Genomic DNA, 19,661 nt, shown 5'->3' with positions numbered 1-19,661 from the left:
AAATTTGTTATTCAGTCATGTCTGATACTTCATGGCCCCATTTGGGGTTTTCCTGGCAACCATATTAAGAGTGATCTTCCATTTCCTTCTTCAGCTCATTTTACGGATGAGGAAATTGAGGTAAGACAGGGTTAAGTGACTTGGCCAGGAAGTATCCGAGGCCAGATTTTTAACCTGGCTCATTATTTCAGACCGCTCTTTTTTTTTTTTTTTTTTTTTTTTTACTTTTATTTTTATTTAATAGCCTTTTATTTACAGGTTATATGTACGGGTAACTTTACAGCATTAAAATTGCCAAACCCTTGTTCCAATTTTTCACCTTACCCCCACCCTCCCCAGATGGCAGGATGACCAGTAGATGTTAAATATATTAAAATATAACTTAGATACACAGTAAGTATACATGACCAAACTGTTATTTTGTGTACAAAAAGAATCAGACTTTGAAATATTGTACAATTAGCTTTGGAAGGAAATCAAAGATGTTGGGGATAAATATAGGGACTGGGAATTCAATGTAATGGTTTTAGTCATCCCCAGGTCTTTCCCGAAATTTCAGTTCTTACTGCCCATTGGAAATGATTTGGTTGATCTCTTGCTGAGGATGGCCTTCCCATCAGGACTTATCATCTAGTATTTTTTAAGTTTAACATCTCCTGGCCCTCTTGTTTCCCCCATCGGGTCCGTAAGTCGACCCCTGTTTTATCTCTCATACCACCGGCCGCCTCTTTCCCCAAGGCCGATTTGGTTCAACCAAAGCTGACTTAGATTTTTACTAAATAACACACCACTTGACATCCAGCTCAGATTTGCAAAGCTTGGAAGGACCGGGGTTTGATTCGCGGGCCGCAGCAGACATGAGGAGGAGAGAAGGGAGGCCCTGTGGGTAGAGCTCCGTGAGGGGGAGGAGGGGGTCGTGTTTGCTTTCCGGAATGTTCAGGGGAAAGGCCGAATTTCCCAGGGGTACCTGAATTAGATTTCACACAGTGTTGGGGGTCCTGGGGGCTGACCCGCTGAGGCCTTGGGGGAGAGGCCGGGGTGGGAGGGGTTTCCCGTTTGAGTTTTCTTGTTTCCTGTAGTGCCATGGTTTGGGAGTAAGGGCTGAGGTTTTGGTTTGGGTCCCGGACGTCCCCCCGGGCCGGGGCACCCTCGTTGGTGCCCAGGAGGGAGGGCAGGGGCGGCCCTCAGCCCGGCGTTTCACCCCTTGGTTTTGTGATCCCCAACCTGATTTCCCTCCGCGCAAAGGGGGAAACCTCCTGCCTCGGTGCCTGGGGTCCTGCCGCCTTTCCGGGACGGGCCTTGAAGCCCACTGCGCGGCATCGAGGAGAAGAGCGTGGGAGGGGGGCAGGGCCGAAGGTGGGGGAACTTAGTTCAGGAGCCCTTGAGCTCGCTTTGTTGTCTGGTTCAGCCGGGGGGTGGGGAGGGGGGGGGACAGAGACAGAGAAAGAGAAGAGAGAGGGGGGGGGACAGAGAGAGAAAGAGAGAGAGAGAGAGAGAAAGAGAGAGAGAGAGAGAGAAAGAGAGACAGAGAGACAGAGAGAAAGAGACAGAGAGGGAGAGAGAGACAGAGACAGAGAGAGAAACAGAGCGAGACAGAGAGAGAGACAGAGACAGAGAGAGAGACAGAGAGAAAAAGAGAGAGAGAGAAAAGACAGACAGATGAGAGAGACAGAGAACGAGAGAGAGAGACCCCATATAGATTAATAAGCCTGTGTGAATATGTCTGACTAGAGATGTCTGGATGTGTGTGTGATTTTACCCATGGGTGAGCATTTGAGGTGATTACACATTTGCCAGTCCATGTCCGTGCTTGGGAATGAGGGTGGCTGACCTGGGGTGTGTGTTCCTATGTAGAGAGAGCGCCCTTAGGTGAGAGCAGTTGGCCCTTGGAACCCTCTCCCTTCAGCTGTTCTCGCCCTGGAGGGTCCCCAGGCTGAGGCTGAGCCTTCTCAGAGAACACACAGGAAGCCGCTTCAGTTGCAAAGCAAAGCCTTTAGCAACATGTTGTACATGAAGGGGAAAGGAAGAGACAAACATTGGTCCCAGTCAGGGCGGAGATGGGGGTGGGGGGGTGGGGAGGGGGTTGAACACGTGAGCCTCCCTGTGCATCAGGGTCCTGGCCCTGCTTCTCTCTTCCCTCCAAGAGACATGGGCTCCTGCTTCCAGGAGATCCAGAGATCTGATTCCTCCAACTTTCCAGGGAACCTGAGCCCAAGCAGGGAACTCCCAAGCCCAGAGGAATGCAGGTAGAATGGTGGAACTTCAGAAAGGGAGGGGGGAGAGTCTGGGGCCCTGCTCTGCCCTGCCTGAGCGCTTCACAGCACCGGGTCCCATTGCCCCCACCTAGTCTCCTCAATATACTATCAATAACAACTGGAAGGCTTCTTTTCCTCACTCCCCACCTCCATCCCTAGATACTCATCCACCTTCTGATATGATTCATAGAACCTAGAATGTCGGAACTTATAACAGAAAAAACAAAATCCAGATATTTTGTCTTGCTGTCCCCTCTGCTTGGAGCCCATTCTTTAATAGCTTAACCTTAGCTTACAAAGGTCTAGTCTCCCACTGCATCCAGGGCCATCTCCAGTTGTCTTTCTATATCTGGCCTCTGGACCCAGGTGGCTCTGGAGGGGAAAGTGGGGGAGGTGACCTTGCCCAGCTCTCCCTCCCTTAAATCCAATTCACTTGCATGTCCCGGCATCCCCTCCCTGATATTTTGGTCCTCTTGGAAAAACAAAGAACAATTAACAAACACTTCTGGGGAGGGCTCTTCCTCATCTCCAATTCCTAGCTTTCATCTGGTCCCGGATAAAATCCTGCCTTCTGCAGGAAGCCTTTCCCAATCCTTCCTAAAGTTAGTGCTTTCCCTCTGTTATGTAGCTTGTTCATACATCTTGAGCAAGTCACTCGCCTCCAACAACTTCAACAAAACAAAACAAAGGGAAAAAAAACACACAAAGAAAGGAAAAATGTAATTCCTGCAGGCAGGGAGCTTATATCCTGGGAAAAGATGTATGAACAAGTGCTCTAACCACTATACCACTTAGCTGTCCCTTTGCCTTCCGTTGTATCTCCAACGCTTGGCACATAGTAGGCGCTTAATAAACATTTGTGAATGGACTTACTGATGTATGAGAGGAGCTTTAGAACACAGTGTTTCAGAGACGGAATACATTTTAGAACGCAGAATATTACAGAACCAAAAACTACTAGATTTAGAGTAAGGAAGGAAATCGATGGCCGCCTTGCCCAATTTCCTTGCTTTACAGATAGGGAAACTGAGGTCTAAAGAAGGGAAGGGTCTCGCCTAATGATTCCCAGGAACTAAAGGCAGCTAAGCCTGGATAGGACAGCAGGCCTTCTTCCTCTGACTCTGCCATCATGGTCCCCAGCGAGGTCTGCATTAAACATTCATGAGGGGTATATTCCCTGGTGAATTCTACAGAAGGTCATTTTTGGAGAGCAATGCACTTGGCAATAATAATAGCATTAAACTACGCCCCCCCCCAGTTCTCTGGTTTATGAAACATCTTTTCTATGACCACCTATTGATAAAAGGGCTTTTGTCTCCATTTTATCGATGAAGAGACTCTGCTGGAATCCCAGCGGAGCTACTAGAGGCCTGAAGCAGGAGGTGGACCCCATTTCCAGGTCCCCAAGTTTAGCACTCATTCCTTGTAATGCAGTATCTAGAGGGGCAGGGACACATCTTTGGAACTTGTTTGTTGGAGAAAACTTCAGTGGGGGTGGAGAGTGGGCAGGGAGGGCCCCAAGGCAGATGGCACATCAGAAGGATTAGTAACAATAGGGGCTTCCCCGTGCCCCATATTGTCACCCTTCATTCCCTGAAGTTTCCTCTTTCACGCAGATTCTAATCTTGTTTCTTTAAGAATTGGAAGGTGTTTTTTCTCATAACAGCCCTCAGAAAGGGGGGGGGGGGATATTATCCAAAGATGATCGCCGCTGTAGTCTTAGAGGTGAGATTTAGGGATGTAGAGTACAGATTAGCATTTAGCACTAAAAAGAATCTCAAGGTCATTGGGTTTAACCCCCTCACTTTACAGAGGGGAAAACTGAGGTCCAGAGATGAAGAGCTCCTCTAGGTAGGATTTGAATCCAGACCCTCTGACTCCAGATCCATACTCTTATCTCTGCACCAAGATCCTGAATCCAGGTGTCCTCACCTGCCCAGAATTCTCTCTTGGTTTGACTTCCTAGTCAGATGACAATTGTGGGACAGTGTACAACTGGTCCAGAGACCAAGTCTGTCTGAGGCTAGGTCTCACCAAAGGGGGAGAGATGATGAAACTCGGTAACATGGCAGACACTGTCTCTGGTGGAGCACGGAGGAGGAGGAGGAAGGAGGAAAATTAGAAAGGTGACTAAGGGAAGGTGATAGAAGATGAGAGATTGTACACGGCTTGGAAAGTCCAGATGAGACCGGATAACTTCCATCGGACCCCTGAGAAGTTTAATCGCAAGACTTCCTTAGCCAGCATCCAGTGAGAAAGAGACTCCAGGGTCAGATTCCACTGCCAGTCATCATCCCCCCCCCTCCTCCCAATTTAAAATAGCCTTTCTTCCTTCCTTTCCTCCCTTCCTGGGCCTGGCCTTTTTCATGAAAAATCTCAGCTCCACATCAGAAATCTTCACTGACAAGTGTATCCAGGAAGCTTGGCTAAACCCTTCCCTCTCATGGGAATCTCTGGCAGCTAAAATCATTGGAGGGTCTGAGTCTCTTTCCCATGGGATTCTGACCCCATTAAGTCTCTCCATTAAGTTTCCTGATGGAATTTTTCTCCATTCGCCCAAATGACGCAAGAAAATAAAGCTCTGACTTTCTTCTTGTCTCTGGGGTCACAATTCCAGAACTGAGAGATCTCAGAGATCTCTTAGTCCAAACGCCTCATTTTACAAGTAAGGAAACAAGCCCAGAAAGTTAGGGATAAAGAAATGAGCACCAGAAGCAGGATTTGAATCCAGGTTTTTGAAATCCCCTCTCTCCTTTGCCACGCTGGCAGGAGTGATTGGAAAAAGGCCTGGATTGTAGCCCTATCCTTGCCACTAATTGGCCATGTGGCAACTCTTTGCTCTTTTCTTCGTCTTCTTCCAAATGAAAATTAGTCTGAACTAGTCACCAAGTTTCTATAAGTATGTATTAATAAGGCAATCTTATAAGGAATCTACAAATATGTATTAACAAGGCAATTGGAGACTCTCCAAAGTCTTTACCTGATCCAGGCAAGGGGTTATTTTAGGTCCCACCTTATCACTCCCTCCCAAGAGCCCAGATACAGCATAAAGCTTTCTAGCCCTCCTCCCTCCAGCAGCTGGCTCCCGGTCACCCTTGTTTGGACCACAACCCAGTACCTTTGCCTGCAAATCCATCTCCCCTGATACTTAGTCCAGTTTCAGGGACTTCTCCACACTGTTCTTTGAAAGGGCAGCCTTTGCCCCCAGGGTACCTCTGGGGCTGGCATTGGGATGGCCAGGGGGCTGTCACAGTGATTGTGTGACTATTGTTGGGGGGCAAAGGAGGCTAGTATCAGGATTCTCACAGGATCAATATTAGGAAGGTCTCCAGAGACAAGTCAGGGATCAAAGGGAGTCATGTAGGGTCATTGCCACTGCCAGGGTGTGTTCCACGGCAAAATGGTACTGTCAGGATGCTCACTGATGCCACAGGGTCCCACCACAGCCCTGAGCCAGAAATCTGAAATTCTCTCCAGACCCTTCTCTGGTTCTTCTCTCCTCAGGGACTGCTGACCTTTCCCTCTAGATGCCCCCTAAGCCCTGTGCCCCCCTGCCTTACCTGCCTCTGGAGGGCTCCTGCCTGGTGTGTTTAGTGGGCCTGGTTCACATGGTTCTTCTGGTCCAGAGGCTCCATCACCATCCAGGTGATGGATGAGGCGCCCAGCTCCTTATCGCTGCCTCAATTTGCCTTCTCAGCACCCAACCCACGTCCAACCCCAACTTCCTGCCTCCTGAGAGAGTGTGAGTGAGAAAGGAGGCGGCAGCCAACCCCAGAACCCAGTCAGGCCCTCCCTCAACCACAAGCCAAGAACAACAGTGCCAGCCACGCCCCTCCCAACATCCAGGGCCTGACAGTAGGGAGCTGCGATCCCAGGGGTCCCAGGCTTCCCCCAGTCCCCGCAGGGAATTCCCAACATGTGGTCGGGGAAAGAGGGCCACGTACTGTAGAGAGTGTCTGATGGTGAGTGGAAATTGCCCAGGATTTGGAGCAGAAGCCCTTGACTGAAGTCCTGTCTCTGTTATTTTCCAGCTGTGTGATTGTGGGTAAGTCATTTTCCTCTTGTGTAAAGTCAGCTGATTGGATGAGATTGATGGTTCTTAGCAGTCTGTGTGGGAGTTATGGGCTCCTTTGAAAAACTGGTAAAACCTAGGGACCTCTTCTCAGAATTTTTTTTTTCAGTCATCATTGAAGGAAATGACAAATTTCATTTAGAGGATAGTACAAATAAAGATGGTTGTTTCTCATCCAAGTTCATAGACCCCTTTCTCTGTACCCCCTCCCCCAGAAAATGTATTCATGTGTCCCTTGGTAGTCTGGAAGTCACAGGTTAAGATGATCCTTAAAGACCTTTTCAGAATGAAGAGTGGAGGATTCTGGGAAGAAGAGGGCAATTGAGCTGAAGGAGGTAGGGAGCAAGGAAAGGCTCACAAAGGGGATTAATCTCCCCCTCTACCTCCAGCCCCACATAGACCAATTTACTATTGCCTAGCTATGTGACCTTGTCTTAGAGTCTGACTTTGTGATAAAGGACTGAGCTCATAGAAAATCACACATTTATAGAGGTGAAAGACCACATGAACCATGGGGCACAACATAATCACCTTACAGAAGAGGAAACAGTCAGTAAACATTTATTAGGCACCTACTATATGCCAGGTGCTGTGTTAAGCACTGGAAAAACAAAAGGATGCAAAAGGCAGCCTTTACTCTCAAGGAATTTACCATCTTACAGATGCTAGGAATTAAATGATTTGTCCCAGATCATACAAGGAGTCAGGGGCAGAGCGAGGTTTTGAAACCAGGTCCTGTGATTTCAAATTCCATACACCTTCCACTCTATCCCTCTACCCCCTTCAGGCTGGATGATCTCCAAGGGTCCTTTCGGCACTAACACCAAATGGACACTGGCTATGTTGTGGGAAGCTTTGTCCCATCTAGGCTCACCAGAGAGAGAAGACGGGTATTTGGTAAGGGCCAGAGGTGAACCCCCTGATGGCTGAGCTCCAGCTGGGCCCAGCGCATCCGCCAGGGCTGAGCCAAGCCGGAGTCACCCGTTCCTGTGCTACAAATAGCTCCTGCCCCTTCACCTTGAGCCAAACTGTTGAGGAAAGGGGAGGGTGTGGAGAGCAGAGAAGAGGATGCCACAGACACATTGTTGGGGTTTGAGAGGTGGAAACTGATGCTGGTTCTGCTCACCTCAACTGAGGCGGGTGAGGGGGGCAGGAAATGGGGGAGGGAGAGGAAGCCAAAGGCGGAAAGTCAGACAAAGAGAGGTGAACAGCAGAAACAAAAGTTAAAGAGGGAGAGAGACAGAGACAAAATGGAAACTGAGATATATGTTTAAAAGGAAAGAAAGAAAGGGGGAGGGAGGAGGGAGAGAGGAATACAGGAGAGGGAAGAGAGGAAAGGGGAGAAAGAGGGAAGAGAGAGGGAGAGAGACAGAGAGAAGAAGAGACAGACAGAGAGAGGGAAGAGGGAGAGACAGAGACAGAGAGAGAGGGGAGAGGGAAGAGAGAGGGAGAGAGAGACAGAGACAGAGAAGAAAGGGAGAGAGAGAGAGAGAGAGAGAGAGAGAGAGAGAGAGAGAGAGAGAGAGAGAGAGAGACTGAGAAGAGGGGGAGAAGTAGAGGAGTCAGAGATAGAAATACACTAAGAAATTGAGACAGAGGGGCAGCTGGGTGGCGCAGTGGATAGAGCACCAGGACTGAAGTCAGGACTACCTGAATTCAAATATGATCTCAGACATGTAACACTTCCTAGCTGAGTGACCCTGGGCAACTCACAACCCCAGTTGCTTGGGGGCGGGGGCAGGGGGATAGTTAAAAAGAAAAAAACAAAACAAAACGGAGAAACAGCCACACAGAGAGAGAACCCAAACCCAAAAACTAGATAACAAAAGAAGAGAGACAAAGCTGAATGAAAGAGAAAATCCGGTTTTGACATCTGGTGTCCTCTCTCTCTCCCACAGAGATAAGGGAATAGTGAATGACTCTGGAACGATTGGAGAGCTCCCAGCCTCTAGGCAGGGGGTCCCTCGGGCCAGGGCAGGATCCCGAGGTCTGGGTCAGGCAGCAGGGCCAGCCTGTTTAGCAAAGGGTGAAGCGACGAGTGCTGATGTTCATCCGGGTGAGACCAATGTCCCTGAGCGAGGGAGCCAGCAGGCGAGGGGCCCGCAGGGAGTCTGGGCTCAGCAGCTCTGCCGCCTCCCCGAAGCCCATCCCCTCGGCCTCGGCCTCCAGTTCAGCAGCGTCCAACAGCTCCTGGTGCTGCCTGCAGATCTGCTCCACCTTCAGCTGGTGCATGCGGGACCGGAGGCGCAACAGCTGCCCTGCCAGCTCCCGATCCTGGGCCTGCATCTGCCTCTGTGGGAAATGGTGCAGGCTGTGGATCCAGGCCCAGCCACCTGCCCTCCACCTGGGCCAGGGATGCTCTGAGCGACTTCAGTCCTGGTGCTCTATCCACTGCACCACCTAGCTGCCCCTCTGTCTCAATTTCTTAGTGTATTTCTATCTCTGACTCCTCTCCTTCTCCCCCTCTTCTCTCTCCCCCACCCTCTCTCTCCCTCTCTGTCTCTGTCTCTCCCTCTCTCTGTCTCTCCTCCTCTGTCTCTGTTTCACTCTCTGTCTCTGTTTCACTCTCTGTCTCTCCTCCTCTGTCTCTGTCTCTCCCTCTCTCTGTCTCTCTGTCTCTGTCTCTGTCTCTCCCCCTCTCTGTCTCACTCTCTGTCTCTCCTCCTCTGTCTCTGTCTCTCCCTCTCTCTGTCTCTGTCTCTCCCCCTCTCTGTCTCTCTCTGTCCCCCATCTCCAGCCCGTGTCTGGGCAGCTTGCCAGCCCCCAGGATCTCTAACATTCGGTGACCCTGAAATCCCTTCCGTTCAGCTCAGCCCTTCCTGGCTCCTCCTTCTCCAGCCCGGCTCCACCCTCTGCTCTCCTCTTCCTCCTCTTCCAGGAATCATAAGAATAACTCCCATCACCGCGGCCTTGGAGGATTTACAAAGCACTTCCTCACCACTGACAGGGGAAGAGGGGGGTGGGTGGGACTGGAACCCACAACTACCAAGTAACGGGGTTGTTTCCCAGCCTTCTAAATGGACTCCGGTTCATCTATTCTTCTTGTCAACAAAGATTTATTAAGCACCTACTGAGTACAAGAGATTAGGCTGCGGGAAAATGAGCCTCACTCTCTGCATTGCACAACCCCACTGCAGACTTTAGCCTCTCCAAATCTGTTGGGAACTTAGGGTCCTTAGGAAACTTTAGATCATTTAGTCCTTTCCTTGACATGTGAGTAAACTGAGGCTCAGATTTACTCAAGAACCTCACACGAGCTTCTCTAACTCAAAAGTCAATCTTTTTCACCTGGTCCCCATGCTGCCTGTCCTGAAGCTGGGGACTCCCTAAGGGCCAGTCCGGGGCGTCCCTCTGCCAGTCTCCTCTCCTCGGATCCCCCAACCCCCGACTTACCAGCTCCTCTCTGAGCCACTGCAAGGCGTCATCCAGAGTGTGGAAACCACAGATGGTCCTTGCGCCTGGTTCCCCTAGGTCAGCCCTGGTCTGGCCTCGGCGCCAGGCTTGGCTTTGGACCCTGGCTGTCCACTCCAGGTAGGAGGGCCTTCTGGTCTGCAGCTTTAGTTTGGCAGTGAGTGCCTTCAAGCTGTCCAGGGTCTCCTCCTCTTGCTCTTCCTCCTCACCCAGAGCCCCAAACGCCAGGGACCCCAAAGCCATGGTGATGGCGGCTCTAGTGGGAGAGGTGTGATGTGTACGCCGCTCCCGGGGCTGAAGGGGAGCAGATGGGTAAATGTGCCAAAGTCGGAGTGTGTAAGATTGATTGTGTGGCTTATTTCCCTGGAATTCTATAGTAATGGGAACTCACGTGACCCCCAGAGGAAAGAGAGGGGGGAGCAGGATCTCAGTTTCTCTGGCCTCAGGGTCAAATTTAATTGTCCCTGCCCAAAAGGAGACATCCTATTCTCTGAAAGGAAACTTCTACAAGACCAGTTTGTGCTGAGGATATTGGCTTTTTCCCTTGGCATCTATCTACTTTCCTTCCCATCTGTCCCAATCATATTGCTACTAGGGGATGCATCTTCAAAACTCCTAACCTGGAGGGAGGAAATAAATGTATGGGGGTCCCATCCCGGAAGGAGGAAATACATGTATGGGATCCCAGCCTGGAGGGGATCGATGGGAGGTATGGTTCGGTTGGGATACTCAGAGGAGGTGTCTAAGATGAATTGCTGGAGGTGAGAGGTGAGAGGAAATAAGTGCTGAATCTTGGGAAGCTCCAGCAGAGGCTGTGAGGTGGACATCCCTGTGGCATTCTGGGCACCAAAGGACGGGGACTTCACTCAAGTGAAGAGGTAACTGCCCCCAGGGGGCGCTGCTTAACCAGTGACCACCAGATGAGCTGACAGATACAGACAGCATTTAAGGTGGCCCTGAGGAGACCCAACAGAAGGCTCAATTTAAGAAGTAGGAAGGACTAAGCTACTCCATCTGTGTCATGTTGGAGAGGAAATTGAGGAGGAGAGGGGAGAACCTAGAATCAGTCAGTGGCAAAACAATCAACTGGAAATAAATCATGTGCCCTTGATTGGGGGATGGATGAACAAATTGTGGTCTATGAATGAGCAGAACATCATCTCCCTGTAAGAAACAAGGAATATGAGGTATCCAAAGAAACATAGGAAGGCGTGTGGAGTGAGAAAAAGGGAAGCAAGGAAAGCCAAGAAAAGATCATGATGCACATCGACTCTAAGAGTGACAGGAAAGAGATCCCTTACTAACAGGTAAATGAAGGCAAGGGGGAATGCATTTCTCCCTCTCTTTCCCCTCCCCCATTTCCTTGGAGAGGTGGGCAAAATAGCCTAAACATTGCCTGTCACGGGTCAAAGAAGGTTGTTTTGGCTTAACAGTGTTTCTTTGTTAAAAGAGAAGGGTCATGGGGGGGGGCTGGGGAGGGAGAGGCGGGGAGAGGGATGTATCTGAAAATTACTGTGATGTATAAACAAGCAATATCAAAAATGAATTGATTTTAAAACTAGGCAGGACTTCTGATCCAGGGCTTCTGATTACAAGACAGAGGACTAAATGAGCCAGGGAATGAAGGAGGAAAATAAATTACGGTTTTCTGGTAGATTATTTCCCGAGCAAGGGCGAGGGGAGGAGAGTTCTGTTTAGGAGTGGGGGTGGAATGGGTACACTGGGTCCAAGAAATGAGTCCCCAACTAGGCGCCAAGCCCGAGGCTGTTTTGACCCCCACTACGAGGGCAGTGTTGTACTTGAGCACCCCGAGTCCTCTAGGTCTCAGGAAATGCTGAACCCTCTCTTGGTGGGGCCACCTTAACCACCCCATCCCGCAAGTTTCACCCGCCCCGGGGGCAGTTCCTGTTTCCCCCCTCCCTCCCGGGACTCATCCGGATCCTGGGGTTCTCGCTTTGGGCGCAGAGGACTCTGTGCCTGGGCTTCGGCCCCGCCCTTCTCCTTTGCGCCCCACAAAGGCCCGCGACACCCCCAGACCCCCAGATTTTCAGTATGGAGTTCTCGGAGCTGATCCGTACTGGTCGCGCGGAGGCGCTCCTTCTGCCGGGTCCCGGGCAGCCCCCGGTGCGGGGCACCCTGTGTATCACAAGTCACCACCTGCTGCTCTCCGCGGGGCACGGGAGCCCCGGCGACCTGTGGCTGCTTCTGCGCAACGTGGATGCCGTGGAAAAGCGGTGAGAGGAACTCCAGCCCAGGCTGCGCCTTCGTGGGGCGCAAGGGGACAGGAGGGGGCACCTGCCCAGGGGAGGGAAACGGGCTGGCAGAACCGAGAGGGTGGGGCGGGAGGTGGAGGGGACCCCGGTGTGAGCGTGTGTGTGTGTGTCGGGGGTAAGGGTCCTCCTGAGGAAGCGCTGGCTCGCATCGGTAAGGCGTGTCCCGCGAAGATCGGGAACTGCTTAGCCGGGCTTAGCCGTGAGCCCGAGAGCCGACGTGTCGGATGTTGGCTGGGAAGGCACACGTAGCTCTCCAGGTCTCAATCCTCCAGCTAAGGAGATCTGAGCTCCCTCTATCCCACTGATCACCGCCCCCCCCCCCCGACTCCTTTCCCCCACTGGCTCCCAAGTTTTCCCCCTCGCTAACCCTCAGACCGATGATGCTTGTAGTGTCCCCTTCCCCAAGATCTCTCTGATCTCTTTCTCCACTGTCCCGTGTCCTCTTCCCCCACGCCCCATTTATCCACCAGTCGATGGTCGAAAGAGTCTTTCCACTCTTTCCCTCCTAGCTCCACCCCCACCTCGTGACCCTCTACTGGTCCTTGAATCCTATACCAACTCAGTATCTTTTCCCCCTGACCCCCGCATGCCCATTTAGCCCTCTGACTCCTCCAGGGTGGCAGGAAACTCGGGCACTATCACCCTGAAATGCAAGAACCTGCACGTTCTGCAGCTGGAGATCGAGGGCTTGGAGGAGACCCTGGACATCGCCAGTTCCATCGAGGTGGGCGGGGCGTGCGGGGAATGGGGCAGAGAGCGGCAGGGTGAAAGCGTCGGCTAGGGCACGGAGAGGTTTTGCCTGTGGAGCCCGGGGTCTCCAGACGTACTTCCTGCCTTTCTCCTCAAGGCTTTGACCTCGCTGGAATCTGTCACCACTTCCTATCCATTCTTCTACAGACCCCAGAGCCTGAGGCTTGGAGACGCTGCGAACCTGCACCCCCCGGACCACTTCTATCAACAGGTGGCCCTCCAGGTAGGTGCGGGGACAGAGCATTGAGACCAACTGCAAAAAGGGTTGGGGGAGGCTGTGGGGAAAGGGCTTGGAGCCCCGTCTGTGGGGGGAGGGAACTTTCCGAGGATGTGAGCCTGCGAGAGCCCACCCCACCCCCTCCCACCCCGTCTCTCCCTGTAGACGGACGCCTGGCGCCTGAGCGCAGTGAACAGGGACTTCGACGTATGTGCCAGCTACCCGCCAGCCTTGGTGGTACCCGTCGGGATTGGGGACGAGGTCCTGGCGCGAAGCGCCCGCTTTCGCCAAGGGGGACGCTTCCCTGTGCTCTGCTACTATCATACAACCAACGGAACAGTGAGTCTCGAACGGGCTCCCTGCCCCGGGAACTCTGCTCATCTCCCAGTCCTAACTACCCCAGCCTTGTCCCCACTCTGCTCCCCTTGGCTCCCCCCTGACCCCCATCCCCGGGCCTCACCCCAAACCCCACCTCACACTTTCAGCCCCTGCAGGACGTCTGGCCCCAGTCCCCAGAGGGACTCACCCTTGCCCTGCCTGATCTAGTCTCCGGTATTCTCCCAGGTACCCTGAGCCTGCCCGCTCCCACCTTGCGGCCCACGGGGTAGCCCGAACCCTGGGCCCTGGGAAGATGGCCCCTAAGCCGGCTCACTCATCCCACTCCCAGGTGATGCTGCGCTCCAGCCAGCCCCTGCAGGGGGCCAACAGGCGCCGCTGTGCGGAGGATGAGGAGCTGCTGCGCGCCGTTCTGGCCCTGGGCGGCGGGCGGGGCTTGGTGCTGGACACCCGCTCCGCCCAGGCGGTCCAGCAGGCCCGAATAACCGGGGGCGGCACGGAGGCCAAGGCGGCCTACCCCGGCTGGAAGCGGCTGCACCGGCCCCTGGAGAGGTAAATAACCAAGTCCTACCGGTCCGGTGCGACTTCGCGATTTTAACAGCATTTGTGATGCTGAGACAAAGGATTCTAGGTGGTGATTCTACCGCCAGCTGTCAACATTTATTAAGCGCCTACTGTGTTCCAAAGGTGGTACTGAGAGCTGAGAATATAAATATGAAAAAAGCCGGCCCTTTCCTCCAGCAGCTTATACTCCAAGTGGAGGCCACACCCCAGAGGAAGCTGGAGGGGGGGAGGGGAGGTGCATGGAGGCGGGCCGCAGAGAGGTACAAACAGCCAGGTGGGAAAAGGAGGGGTGGCTCTTCTAGGTGCCCTCACCCATCCTCCAATCAGAGGGGCACAAGGTACTGATGATGAGCAGGATGAAGAGGTTCCTAGTGCCTGATGGGGAAGACCAGGAGGGAAATGAGCAGCAAATCACTGGGTCAAGGCTAGCACTGAAGAAAATGAAACGAGAGTGGGAGGAGGGTGTAGAGGCCGGAACTCTGGAGAAGTATCCTTGAAACATCAGTGGAATTGAATAACTCAGTGGAATTGATGAGATGATGGTTCTCTAGTTCATAGATACTTAGTACTTAGTATAGTGATGTAATGGTTCTCTAGTTCACACATATTCGGTATGCTGTAATGATGTAATCACAATAAGGTATAAGGTGGCCATCCTGCCGCCTGCACTATGGGGGAAACTGGTTGAGACTGGCAGACTGCTGGAGGAGAATGACAGACACAGACCTTGTAAGAGACAGCAAAGACTTTGGACTCTATTCTTGTCCATTCTCATGGTGTCTCTCCTGCTGAGACCAAGGCCCTTCTGGAGGACCTCCAGAAAGCTAGCCAGAACATTATAGGAGGGGACAATGGGGAACGGCCTCAAGATGCTGATTAGGGCTGAAGGGTTAGGGTTAGTGGGGAAAAACGTGGATTCTCATCCACTTTTAGTGATTTTGGGGAGTTTTCAGCTTCTCAGTCTTTCTGAAAGGAAAGGGAGTGAAATCTAAAGGAAGATCATGGAGTAGGATGGAGAAGGAAGTTGTGAGGACTGAGCAGACTGAGGAATTGTGTGGTCAGACTGTTAGAGCTGAGGGGGACGAGATGGACAGGAAGACTATTAGCCAGGTTCGTGGTTGTTGATCTTCCTGATCTCACCTAGGGATTTCTTGGCAAAGCTACCGGAGAGGTTTGTCATTTCCTTCTCCAGCTCATTTTTACAGATGAGGAAACTGGGGTTTCTTTCCAGATGGGGTGACTTTCCAGGGTCACTGGGCTAGGAATCGTTTGAGGCCAGGTTTGAACTACGATGAGTCTTTTTGACTCCAAGTCCAGTGCTTTATCCACCTAAGTGACCCCAAAGCCAGGTATAAAACGCATTGGGGAAAGCTGGAATAACACCTTGAAGGCTGGTAGAAAATGGACAAATCACAAAAGAAACTTCATTGACAGGTTGGATGTGTCAGAATCAATGAAAAAAACATTGACAATCAAGTCAGTCCCTGTCCCCTAGAAACTTACCTTCTAATCAGAGGGGAAAGCACTGGTGGATAGTGATAACATTCAGCTCAGGTCAGATAAATCAACAAAAGCTAACATTTAGACATTATGTGCTGGGACTGTGCTAAGCACTATACAATTTGGTCCAACCTAGGGTACAAGAGGCTATTATCCCTATTTTTCAGGTAAAGAAATTGAGGCAGAAGTGAAGTAGTTTGCCTGGGGTCACAAAACTACCACGTGTCTGAAGCTGGATTTTGAAGCTAGGTCCTCTGAACTCCTGGGCTGGTGTTTTATCCAGGGCACCACCTAGGTGCCCCAGGCCACACTTTAACTCGGGTCTTCCTGACTCCAAGGCTGACCCTCCGTGCTCCACACCACACAGCTGCACCAGGGATATCACAGAGGAGAGTAACAAGTTTGCCTCCTCCTCCTCCTGGCCCAGAGATTTGGGGGGAAATAGGAGTCATCACCAGTGTAAAAGGTGGCAATGGGTAGTGTATTTACAGAAAGGCTAGCAGACTGGAATACTGGTCGAGTTAGAGCAGACCTAACGAAGGTCAGGGGTCATCAGATTAGGGATGAGAGCCCAAGAAGAGATTGTGCCTAGGATGTCAAGACTGGACAAGCACAGCGGCGGCAGGCAGGGGCGCTGGGGCTCCCTGAGAAGAGCGGGCTTCTCAGATTTGGAGGAAGGGGTGACTAACCTGCCTTTCCCCCCAGGGGCCGGCCCCTGCAGGACAGTTTTGTCCGTCTGGTAGAGGCCTGCACAGACCCCTCGCTGAGTATGGATCGTTGGCTCAGCCGACTAGATGGCTGCCGATGGCTGACACATGTTAAGGAAACACTGACTGCCGCCTGCCTGGCAGCCCAGGGCATGGACAGGTAAGCCCAGGGGGCTGGGGAATGTGACTGCCCTCCAGGGGGGAGGGACCCTAGGCTTAGCATCCTACTTCTACAGGGGATGTTTCCACATAGGAGGCCACGCCTCTAACCAACAGGAATGCTATCAGGGAAGAGCCAGCACTGTGGTTTGGCCAGAACAGCACGGGAAGGAGTGTAATGTGAATCAAAAAGGACCAGGCGGGCCTTAAATGCTGGGCAGAGGACCACAGAGAACTGTTCAAAGTTTTACCCAGGACAGTCAGCTGAAAAAACCATTCTGGGCAGCTTGGGAAGGACAGATAGTGGAGGGGAGAGGATGGAAGCCATTACAATAGTCCAGGTGGGCCCGAATAGTGGCAATGGGAGCAGAGCGGCTACTGTGGGTCATCAGTCCTGGTGTCACCCCCTTCAGGAAGCTTTCCTTGAGGCTTCTGGCCTCCACAAATGTCCCTGGAACACTTGTTTCTCGTTTACAATGCAGTACATTGTAGTGCACCTCTTAAAGCCTGTGCCTTATCACCCCTAGTGTCATCCTGACTTGTCAGGGTTGGGGAGCCACCCCACAGAGAAGCAGGAGACTGCTGTTGATGGAGCCTCTTGGGTCCATACAGGGAAGGAGTCTGTATCCTGGTACATGGAGCTGAGGGCACGGACACCACCCTCCTTGTGACCTCACTGGCACAGCTAATCCTGGATCCCAAGTGCAGAACAATGAGTGGCTTCCAAAGCCTACTGGAACGGGAATGGATCCAGGTAATAGGCCCCAGTGGGAGCCCAGGCTGTTGGGACCATCTCCTAAAGCGGGCTCCTGCTCATCCCCGCTTTGTCCTCTTCCCCAGGCCGGTCACCCTTTCCAGCAGCGCTGTGCCCACTCAGCCTATGCCCAGGCCCGCCCCAAACACGAGGCCCCCGTCTTCCTGCTCTTCCTGGACTGTGTGTGGCAGCTGAGCCGTCAGTTCCCATTGTCCTTGGAGTTTGGGGAGGGGATGCTGCTGGCCGTGTTTGAGCACGCCTACGCCTCACCCTTTGGCACCTTCCTGTGCAACAGCGAGAAGGAGAGGTAAGAGCCAGCTGGGTTGCATCTCTCCCGTTCAGACCCTCTCTGCTCGAGCACCAGGCCCTCCCTCTTTCTAAGGTGCTGGGGAGACCCTTCCAACCAAAGTTGACTGGTCCCCATCCTTGCCAGCCAAGCTCAGTGTTACAGCCTCAGGAAAACACGCTGAAGGCTAAATGGCCCCGGATCACAGCATCCCTCACAGGCACAGAGCAGCAAGGGGCTTCAGAGGGCAACCAAGATACCCTGTACCCAATCAAGTAGGCAGCTCTGGCGCAAAGGCCTCCAAGGATAAAATGGCAACCGCTGGCCCTCTGAAGTGAGGGACATTACTGGGATACGGAAAGAATCCTGGGTTCCTGCAATGTTCTCTTCTCTAAAATATGATCGTTCTCTGGGAGCAGGTTTCTTGGGGAGCTTCTGGAGGCAGCCTTCCTTTCAGTTCAGAGTAATCATCACCTCAAATGCAGCCAGGTGTTAAAGTCCAGTCCTTTATTGTCTCTTCCAAAATAGCCTGGTTAGCTTTCTTAGAGGCCTATCTCTCTCCTTGGTTCCAAGAGCTCTTGCCGCCAGTCCTTTGCCTCTGCCTCTGCCAGCTTCAGCTCTCTCTCTGAATCTTAGCTTCTCAATCTCCCAAAGTGCTCCCAGTGGGCTTGTCCTTTTATATCCTCTTTTAGAGGTATGAAATCAAAGGTTGACTCCTCCTCTGAAAGTAGGATTGTGGGCTTCTGACTTGTGAATCTTCTCCACTCCTCTCTGACTTGTGAATCTTGTAGAACTCCAATGAGTACTAAATGCATTAGTGAACTAGAGAACTGTTAAGTACCAGGCTAAATTAGATAACTGACTTGGCACCTTGTAAGAATTCTAACAGGTTCCAATCACTATTTTACTATTAATTCACAGGGTGACTTATCACAATTAAGATACTTAACTTTTCAGCCTCAGTTTCACCTCCAAATTTAAGAACAGTACAACCTCACAAGTATGATCTCAGCATGAGATGAAGGCAGTGGGGCGGCACAGTGGTTAGTGTCAGGGTGGAATCAGGTAGACCCGAGTTCAAATTCAGCCTCAGAAACAGTAAACAGTGTGATCCTGGGCAAGTCTACCCCGTCTGCCTCAGTTTCCTTTTTTGTCAAATGAGCTGGAGAAGGAATGGCACATCTATCTTTGCACAGAAAACCCCAAAAGGCGTCACAAAGGATTGAACAGGACTGAAAACAACTCCATCTCATGACAAATGAGGATAATATTGACTTGCATTATCCATGGTTCTACTTACTGTATGACCTTGGATAAGGTCAGGCCAGATGACCTTGGAATCCATGCCTAGGGGTGGCAGGAAGAAGGCAAAGAACTAAAAGCCTGAGGGCTTTCTTAGCCATCTCTCCAGGTAGCTAGAGGGCAGCCTCAACTTCCCTTTCTGGGTATGTGCTCAAGGTCTCACAGCCATGATTGGAGTGCAGGTTTCCTGACTGCCCTGCATAAAAGTAATCCCTAGAATCCTGCTCAAGAGAGGAGAGAGCTGGAGGACCCTGGCCTGCTGCATGATGTCAATTCCTGTCCTTATCTGTCTGGATAGCCAAGAAGTGACTGCAGTCAGTGGTCTGTACCTTCTTCAGCCTCCAGTCCAGCTAGACTTACCCTAACCCACAGAATCTGTAGGCTTGAAGCTTCTGCTCCAGAGACAGTGCATGGGACCCCTCAAAAGCAGGAGCTGGTCTCCCTTATGAAACCTCAGTCCACAGAGTTCTGAAAGACCTACTTAATCCACTCTGCTTCTTGGTTAGGTACCTGTGTGAAGTGAAGACAAAGACCCACTCCCTGTGGTCCAGTCTAAACCAATCAAAGGAGAGAAGGAGACTCCGTAATCCAATCTACACGCCCAACCCTCTGGCCCTATGGCCCTCTGTGGAGCCCCAGAGCCTTCAGCTGTGGGCAGGTAAGGTGTCCTTTTCTGCTCCACCCGTCACCCTCCTGCAGGCTTGTCTCTAATGGGCTTCCTCTCTGCTCCCACTCCCAGGTCTTTTCCTACGCTGGACTCGACCACCTGAGCCTGCCCAAGAGGCATGGGAACAGCTCTGGAGAATAGTGACAGAGCAAGAGGGAGGAGACACCCTATGAAGTCTCCAGTCTTAAGGAAGGGATTTTGCTCCAAATCCCCACTTCCAGTCTTTGCTTCAGGGTTCTTGGCTAGCTGCCTTAAAGACTGAAAGGCTAGCTATGGATTTCAGTAGCTCCAAAGTTCAACTGCAGTTACTCCCAAACCCTTTCACTTCCAGGGCCATGAAGTAGAGGAAAAAGCTGACAATAAATGGACCTGCACTTGTCCTCTGTCTCCCAGAGTCTCATTGGGAAG

General features: G+C 51.9%; 3 protein-coding genes across 4 annotated transcripts in view; 1 reads left to right on the top strand and 2 right to left on the bottom strand.

The window, feature by feature from the left end:
• LCK (LCK proto-oncogene, Src family tyrosine kinase) overlaps positions 1-7,627 on the bottom strand; it is a 32,389-nt gene extending 24,762 nt beyond the window's left edge. The window contains exon 1 of the mRNA XM_003765425.4: positions 5,816-7,627. The gene's annotated coding sequence lies outside the window, so the exon portion shown is untranslated. The remainder of the gene's footprint in view (positions 1-5,815) is intronic.
• Positions 7,628-8,174: 547 nt separating this feature from the next.
• FAM167B (family with sequence similarity 167 member B) lies at positions 8,175-10,087 on the bottom strand. Its single transcript, XM_003765446.3, has 2 exons — positions 9,721-10,087; positions 8,175-8,619 (listed from the first exon to the last, which is right to left on the bottom strand). Exons 1-2 carry the CDS (start codon positions 9,979-9,981, stop codon positions 8,344-8,346), a joined length of 537 nt encoding a protein of 178 aa, XP_003765494.1. The 5' UTR covers positions 9,982-10,087; the 3' UTR covers positions 8,175-8,343.
• A 1,620-nt stretch (positions 10,088-11,707) lies between these two features.
• LOC100927256 (myotubularin-related protein 9-like) lies at positions 11,708-19,632 on the top strand. 2 transcript variants are annotated; one of them, XM_003765445.4, is made up of 10 exons: positions 11,708-11,972; positions 12,627-12,735; positions 12,859-12,984; positions 13,144-13,317; positions 13,646-13,866; positions 16,084-16,245; positions 16,857-16,998; positions 17,085-17,305; positions 19,093-19,244; positions 19,326-19,632. In XM_003765445.4, the coding sequence occupies exons 1-10, from the start codon at positions 11,791-11,793 to the stop codon at positions 19,424-19,426; spliced, it is 1,590 nt and encodes a 529-aa protein (XP_003765493.2). In that variant the 5' UTR covers positions 11,708-11,790; the 3' UTR covers positions 19,427-19,632. The 2 variants fall into 2 exon arrangements, with proteins under 2 accessions (XP_003765493.2, XP_023355986.2); XM_023500218.2 differs by lacking the exon at positions 12,627-12,735 and having other exon boundaries at positions 12,909-12,984.
• Positions 19,633-19,661: the final 29 nt, after the last annotated feature.

Source organism: Sarcophilus harrisii, chromosome 3 (genome assembly GCF_902635505.1).
Source record: "Sarcophilus harrisii chromosome 3, mSarHar1.11, whole genome shotgun sequence".
NCBI lineage: Eukaryota > Metazoa > Chordata > Mammalia > Dasyuromorphia > Dasyuridae > Sarcophilus > Sarcophilus harrisii.
This window is presented reverse-complemented; position numbering and strand designations above follow the sequence as displayed.